Source organism: Halichoeres trimaculatus, unplaced genomic scaffold, assembly GCF_033239565.1.
Source record: "Halichoeres trimaculatus isolate MK-OKI-2021-1 unplaced genomic scaffold, fHalTri1.1 fHalTri1_scaffold_1, whole genome shotgun sequence".
Taxonomy (NCBI): Eukaryota; Metazoa; Chordata; class Actinopteri; order Labriformes; family Labridae; genus Halichoeres; species Halichoeres trimaculatus.
The window spans coordinates 25613484-25621354 of record NW_027437179.1 but is presented as its reverse complement, the minus strand read 5'-3'; the positions used below and the strand labels follow the sequence as shown (position 1 = coordinate 25621354).

At 41.0% G+C, this 7871-nt stretch overlaps 1 protein-coding gene across 2 annotated transcripts; it reads right to left on the bottom strand.

Annotated features, from left to right (window-relative positions):
- On the bottom strand, positions 1–6060 carry nbl1 (NBL1, DAN family BMP antagonist). Of its 2 annotated transcripts, XM_074675833.1 has the most exons (4): positions 5572–6060; positions 4383–4560; positions 3525–3636; positions 8–538 (listed from the first exon to the last, which is right to left on the bottom strand). In XM_074675833.1, the coding sequence occupies exons 2-4, from the start codon at positions 4550–4552 to the stop codon at positions 260–262; spliced, it is 561 nt and encodes a 186-aa protein (XP_074531934.1). In that variant the 5' UTR covers positions 4553–4560; positions 5572–6060; the 3' UTR covers positions 8–259. The 2 variants fall into 2 exon arrangements, with proteins under 2 accessions (XP_074531943.1, XP_074531934.1); XM_074675842.1 differs by lacking the exon at positions 5572–6060 and having other exon boundaries at positions 1–538; positions 4383–4555.
- Between the last annotated feature and the right edge of the window lie 1811 nt (positions 6061–7871).

Sequence of the window (7871 nt, the reverse complement as noted above, 5' to 3'; positions counted from 1 at the left end):
GCAGATTAAACAAAATGAGACTACAGCTTACCAACAGACTATAGTCATGTCTGGATGCACACATATGCATGTCTAATCATACACAACATAAAGAGTGCATAGGCTGGTGTGTTTGTACCGACAACAGAGTGTTTTCTGATAGCATGACACTGTGAGTGTGTGTGAAGCCTTATTTTCAAAGTGCCTTTACATTACTATAGAGTGCTACAAAGGGTGTGAAGGACAGTAAAGATAAGGAAAAGGACAGAAAGAGCGGGACCTACCCTCCATCTGATGTGTGCGGTAGTGTGTGGTGGTCTGTGTGTGCATGAGCATGCTTCTTGGGGTGCAAATCTGAAGGGGGTAGAGGGTGGGACTGGGCGCTGCTGAGGGTGTCAGGGAGAGAGGGGACATCCAGGACGTTATCTGCCGGATACAGCTGCATCACTGCCCCCTCCTGGCCGCCTTCTTTACTGCAGGACTGGCAGCTGCAGTGGAAGATCCTCTCCACCAACTTATCCACATGAGGGGACTCTGCACCAGGGCACTCCAGAGTCACCTGTTCACACACAGATGAGTAAATTAACACAGAGGTGAGTAAATGCACAAAAAAATCAAGCCTAAAAAAAAAAGAAAACAGAATGTGTGTGATTTGGATGAAGTAGAAAAAGAATCCTATTTTCTTTCACACCATACAAACTATGATGATCTCAGGTAACTGTATAATAAATTATGACACACTGAGTCTTAATTTCCTTTTTCTGTGTTTTGATGATGAAAATATGCCTTGCACACCCTGGAAAGCATGAAAAGCATCAAAATTACACTCCTATAAACCGATAAAACAACAAACAAGATCACATATCTCATTAATTAAGACTACTAATAAGAATAGTATAATAACAGATCATCAAGAGATTGCAGAAGAGTTTGCAGAGTTGCATATGCAACTGTACAGCCCAGAAAAAGAAGTCAATCAGGCCAACTGAAACATTTGTTGCAAGAGGTGGAACTGCCAAAAGTTACCCTTGAAAAGAATCAAAATCTCACTGCACCAAGTACTTCTAAAGAAATGACAAAAGCAATTGAGATGTTAAAGCTAGGTAAGAGCCCTGGATGTGACGGTGTTCAGGTAAATTCCATAGTGAGTTTAAAACACAACTGACTCCTATCCCACACAAAGTATTAAACTGGACATTAACTCATGGAATATGGCCAGACACTTGGAGTAAGTCGACTATAGTTGTTATTCATAAGATGGGTAAAGACCCATCACAGTGTGGAGGATAAAGACATATATCTTTACTTAACGTTGAGCAAAAACTGCTAAGCAATGTACTGGCTGGAAGACTATCTAAAATCATGTCTGATATCATATATTTAGATTAAACAGGGATCATAAAAACAGACAAATGTCAGATAATGTCAGACTTACACTAAATATAAAGGACTATGTACAGAAAAATAACAAACAGGCTCTCATATTCACCCTTGATACTGAGAAAGCATTCAAATATCTGCCCTTAAAACTCATAACTAAATACTGTCTCCAGAAAGCCAGTCCAGGGGTAGATAAATGAAAAGAACTGTTTGAAAAAGTTTGGGAAAATGAATAATTAACATTAGATCTTTAACATAATATTATATATAACATGATATTAGAGGGTATTTAAGAAAGGGTGAAATATTGTGGGCTGCACGGTGGTGCAACGGTTAGCGCTGCAGCCTCACAGCAAGAAGGTCACCGGTTCAAATCCCCACCTCGGCCGGTGGGTCTTTCTGTGTGGAGTTTGCATGTTCTCCCCGTGCATGCGTGGGTTCTCTCCGGGTACTCCGGCTTCCTCCCACAGTCCAAAAACATGCTTACCAGGTTAATTGGTCACACCAAATTGTCCCTAGGTGTGAGTGTGTGCGTGCATGGTTGTCTGTCTATGTGTCAGCCCTGCGATTGACTGGCGACCAGTCCAGGGTGTACCCCACCTCTCGCCCAATGATTGCTGGGATAGGCTCCAGCCACCCGCGACCCTAAACAGGATAAGCGGTATAGAAAATGGATGGATGGATGGATGAAATATTGTGGGCAAAATGAGAAAATTATATAGAAAATAGAGAGGCAAAACATCCATAACATCATTCTTACTGCAAACAGAGTAACATGTTTTTCTGGTAAAACATACCTCAACAACCAATAAGGGGAGCTGTTTATCCCTTTTTGTTGTTGTTTTATTTATCTCTCTGTGTGGTTCCACCTTTGGTTTTATTATGAATGTTATTTATTTATTTATTTATTTTTGTCAGTGTATTTTGTTAAGTGTCATTGTATACATGTTAATCTACTTTTATCTGATAGCTTGGTATATTCATTTATTGGTCTACTGTATTATAAGTTGTATCACAGTGGTGACTCACACTAAAACAATTAAGTTACCAAAAAAAATGTAAGTAACAGTACAGAATAGATCTAAATATGTTTTTTGTTTGTTTTGACTATAAATTTGAACACAACTCTGGTAACACTAAATGTACTTGGGCACTCTCATCAATAGTGAAAGTTATTTTTTTGATATTCACTTCCTACGTTGAACAGATTTATACAATTAACACTTTATTTTCCATTAGTTTTCTTCTGAGGAAATAAGTCCTGTATGCATTTGTTGTATTCACATGCATGCTGTGACATCTGTGTATGTACGCAGCTGTGTGTCTATCATGTTACCCCTCAGTGTTGTGTTTTTGTTTTTAAAGAAAAGATATTTTTTACTAAGTTACTGTTTACTTCATAAAGTCAACCATCCCTGGACTGAAAATGGATGGATTACACAAAAAATACACAAACTTTTGAGCCTGTGTTGCACAAGCTCTTCAAGCTCTCCAGACCTCACAGAGCTTCCTCTCACCGCTCATTTTTGAGACCAAAACTATCATTAAGCACTTTTATCAAAAATCTACAGCAAGTGCCAAACCAGCCTGGAGCAGTGTCCTCTTCTGAGGATTTGTTTTGTTTCAAATTTTGTTGAAAGTCTTGCACCAACAATCACAACCACTGACACAAACACCCATTGCCAAATAATTAAAGTAAGGTGAGACCGTGAATGCACTCTCTTTGGCCTGTCGAGTGCAACAAAAATAGAAGGTGACTTAACTGATCTATCAGATAACAGCAGTTCACTCCAAAAGATACAATATTTTCCACTGAAACACGAGGAAACCTCACCTGTGGTCCCACCCGCCTAGCAGACCTGGCAGCTCTCCAAACTACATACACCTCACCACAAAGCCTTTGTTGTCGCAAGACTGGATTCCCTCTGGCTGAGAGGGACAATGAACTCCAGAGGAATATCAAATACAGACTGAATGTTTATGGGGAACAGCAGAAATTGTGGCAGAAATCTAATAAAAATCCTCTGAAAAATTCCTGCACTCTGTGTTTGCCAGAGAGCAACGATTGCCATCTTTCATGTTGAGAACTTGTGGTTTTAATGCAAGTTCAACAAGTCGGTGTTGCTGTGTGCTTGCTTCATGAGCTAATGTGCAATAACTCTTACCACTTCCCACTGAGTCTGGGCAGGCATGCAGGAGTCACAGTGCACCAGAGACTCGGTGGACTGTGGGAACGTGTTGGGGACGCTGTAGCTGAAACACTGACCCAGACAGGCTCTGTGTGGAGGATAGAGAGCGTTATTTTCATTGTGCATGCTGACACATCTGCAGGGCATCCATGCCTGTAAGAGAGTAAGTTGTAGGCTTTTGGTTGTCTTAGGAAAACTCTATAACCACTGTTACTTGGATCAGTTGATTTCTCATCCTGAACACATATTATGATTAACAAGAATGTATCTCTGTAACACAACTTGTCAGAGTAACACAAGAGTAACAACTCAGGTTTAAACATCTGTTTCTGTGGGAACTGCAGCATGAGGGAGAATACAAATCATTGACTCTTAATGAATAAATTGATCTACTTACATATTTAACCAATGAGAAGCAATATTTGAACATATTCTGCCAACAGATTTATAATGGATTCAGAAATTTTGATGCAGTTTTAAAGCCACTGATATGCATTATTTTAACACTATCAAATGAGGTTAACATGTTGGGCTGAGAATTTCTCTTTTATACGTTATCTACAGATTTGTTTTCCCTAAACTTCCTGCAAGATCAAAACATTCAAATGTCTATAAATGTAGTTTCTTAAAATGTGTCCTTGGCAAACATAGCAGGCATAATGAAGGTCATAAAGTTAAAGTTCTTTTGCAGTAACAGCTAAATGTACCCAACATGCTGAAGGAGGCAGAACACTGAGACTGAAATGACCAGCCGTGCCTGGTGTATTTCCCCTTTTCAGCTGCGCTGAGAGATCGTCAGACAGAGGGAGAGACAGAGAGGGCCTTCATCCTGACCTGTTTTGAATAGAGCGAGGCTGACATCCCGTGTGCCCGACTATCTGTGTGATGTTCTTGGCTTCGCACCAGGCGCTCTTGTCAGGGAACAGCGCCAGACGGTTGATGTGTGCAGGCGGTGCTGCTGAATACAGTGCAAACAGTGCGCAGCAAATCTGAATCCTCCACATGACTGCACCTAAAGGGGCAGAAACCCACAGTGTGTACACCACTCTGTTAGCTTTACTGTGGACAAAAACACAGGCTAATGAACAGTCATTAAACCTCTTGCTGTTTTCTTTTGTCCATTTGTGACATATTTACTACTTTTACTGTTAAAAAAAAATTGACCTGTGCATTCATCTGTGTCACCGCACAGACTACTTTTTCCTGAGCTTTACCTTTGCCTCATTATCATACTGAGCTCTTCTAAACTTGTCAGAGATGTGAACAAGAAGCTGTCCAGGGAACATTACTGGATCATTTGGTCCTCAAACACACAATAAGTCAGGGAGGCAAAATTTGCTTTATAACCCCTTGACTCTAATGCCAAGTCTTTCCTGCATTGCCTTACCCTCTTCTTTAAAAATGCCTTAACCAGTCACGTCATTTACAACCTACGAAATCGTTTTCTCCTGCTGCTTGTAAAAAAAGGTGTCCTGTGGTCTCCCACACTGACTTCTTTGCTTATTTCCAGCCTCTGGCACAAGTAGCGTTACCTTGTTTTTCAGAATATGTTGCTCTTCTTGATTATTGTTATCTATGGGTAATACAAGACAAGGGGGTTTTATGCTTTCTACTGCGAGAAATTATCTCCATTTTCTCACTCACTGAGCACAAAGTGAGCACCCAAGATTTGAGAAGCAAAGCATTACAGTCACATAGGTCAATGTCATGAATTATTTTGTTTCCAGATTAGAAAAAAAAGTTTGAAATACGACAAAAATCTCCCTCTCTCAGCTCAAATTGACGCTAAGTGTCATTTTATTCAACATATACTTGGTTGAGAGAGATTACAGCCGTCTTTTCACTGTTATCATATTTCCATAGAAGGAAAAATACAGATAGACTGCAACGTGCAACTTTGGGCTGATAGTAATCAAGCATAACTCTGTCAGGAGTATCAATAAAACAACTTTAGAGGTAGTAACGAATAATTCAGTACTCTATAAGTAACGAGCTCCAGCAGCCGCCGTAGGTAGACACTTACCACCACTCACCGACCCCGGAGGACAGCCGGTTGAGCAATGCGCAACGTCCTGCTGAGTTAAGTCCCCCCACCGAAACCTGGACACGGGCCCCTAAAGCCAGCGGATGCAGCTCGCCGTCGGATATCACCGTGCGCTGATAATTAGAGGAAAATATGAGCACTTTGTTTGTGAAGAGGATTAATCCGAGACCAGGCTGTCATAAAACAGTTACATCATCCGGAAACAAAAAGTAGCGTCCGTCCTGTGGGGAAGGATGGGGAGAGATGGGGTAGGTTATTCAGCACTATCTCATCTCCCAAGTCCATCAGCTCAGACTGTTCCTCCCCTTGTTCTCTTCCCGTCCACTGTTAAATTCCCAACTAAGTCCAATGGAAAACAGTGTCCAAGTTGTTGTTTTTTGGAGTAAAACTCTCTTGCAGAGGTTAGGCGCGGCTGAGCCCTCAGACAGGGGTCCTGCTGTGCCGTTTCTGGGAGAAAGAAAACGGGGAGGAAGGGAGGGAGGGAGGGAAACTGTTGGGAAGGTTTCAAGTGTTTCCCAAAGTAGGAGCAAGCGAGAGCTCAGATCAGATTTACAGAGCAAAAATGCTGGCATAAAATGAGATAAATACACAAACAGACTATCAACAGCTTTTTAAAAACATGACATTGTTAAACTAATTTAATTTATATTGTCAGATTCACACACCAATAACACTCTGAAAAGTAGAAAAAAAGACGAGATTCAGTTGTCTGATGCTTTTTCTGTCACAAGTTTTCATTAAGATTTTATGAGTTACAACTTAATCTAGTTACAACTTGATCTAATTACACCCCCACAGTGTTTTCTGAGTAAAACACTTCAGAGTCCTGGCTGGCTGAAAGACATAATGTACCCTGGTTTTGTTCACTCATAAGCCTTTTAAATCAAATTTAAAAAGGAATTAAGATCCCGCCTTTTGGGCCTTGGAACATGATGCCTCTGCCAACTAGTAAATCTTGAGAGTCTGTTCTGGCTCAAAAGAACAACCTCAAATAAATAAATATCCACGATACACTACAAATTTCAGAATTCCAAACCTTTAGACCACACAATGTACACCACTTAGACATAACTTTACGACCACCTACAGGGGAACTAAGTAACACTGAAAACCCATATACGGCATTGTTTGTCAGTCGGTGTGATATGTTACGCCTGACACCTAGTGAATATTTTATCCTCGAGGTTGATGTGATGGAAGCAGGAAAGTGGTGGTGGTTGAGGGTGTGCAGAACCTCAACAAAGACCAACTGTGATGGATGGTTGAAAGGCTCAGAACATCTCTGATGCAGTCAACTGTAGCCCTTCAGGGAGGTTCCTGGTCTCCATTGGTCAGATCCTACCAAAAGTGGTCCAGGGAAGGAAACAAGTGAGCCTGTAATGGGTCATGTCTTTCCATTAAGGCCAGTGGTCAACTCCCAAGAGCTCCAAATGCTGAAAAGGGAATGCAGGTTCTGATGGAGAGGTACCAGAACTCACAGTTCTCCACAGTTTTGTTGTGTGTGAGGATGCATTGCAAGAGACCGAGCAAGGTGCCCATGCTGACCTGTGTCCTTAAAGTGCCTGCAATGGGCATTTGAGCATCCCTGGACCGTGGAGCCATGGAAGAAGGCCATCTGAAGAAATACCACAGGGTGTTCAAGGTTGATACATTGGACAACCATGGATGCCTCACCTGGTAATTCCAAGAAATTAAGGGACCCACTGAAAACAGTGTGGCACCAGGTAATGCAGCACACCTTCAGAGGTCTACAGAAATCCATGTCTCGTTAGGTCCAGGCTGTTTTGACTCTGGGCTAATAGGTACATGAAAGAACATTATTTAAAGGAAGAAGTCATTTTTCACCCAAATCTTGTACTTCAGAAGAAATGTGGAAGAGTTGTTCAGTATCATATGTCATTTACAGTGTGCTTCCTTTATAGGTTTTCACTTTGAATACAAGCCAACCCGTCAGATTGAAGGACGGCACTGTTTAACTATTCAACAAAAATCTACCACCATTGATGTCAACAGTGAGAAAACTTTGCTTCCATATAACTACATCAGGAATATTTTATATCAAGCAACATCATCAACATTAAATTTCCTTGTATTGTGAAATATTACATTTGATATCACATGACATAATGGCCACAGCTCTCCAACCAGTCTGAATACTGCTGGGACGCTCCAAGGTCCAAAAGAAGTTTAAAATCAAAATATTTACAGAAAATAACGTGTGCAACCATCTTAAATTGTCAGGCAGAAAATTTAACTCATTCAGATAATCTCCACTTGTG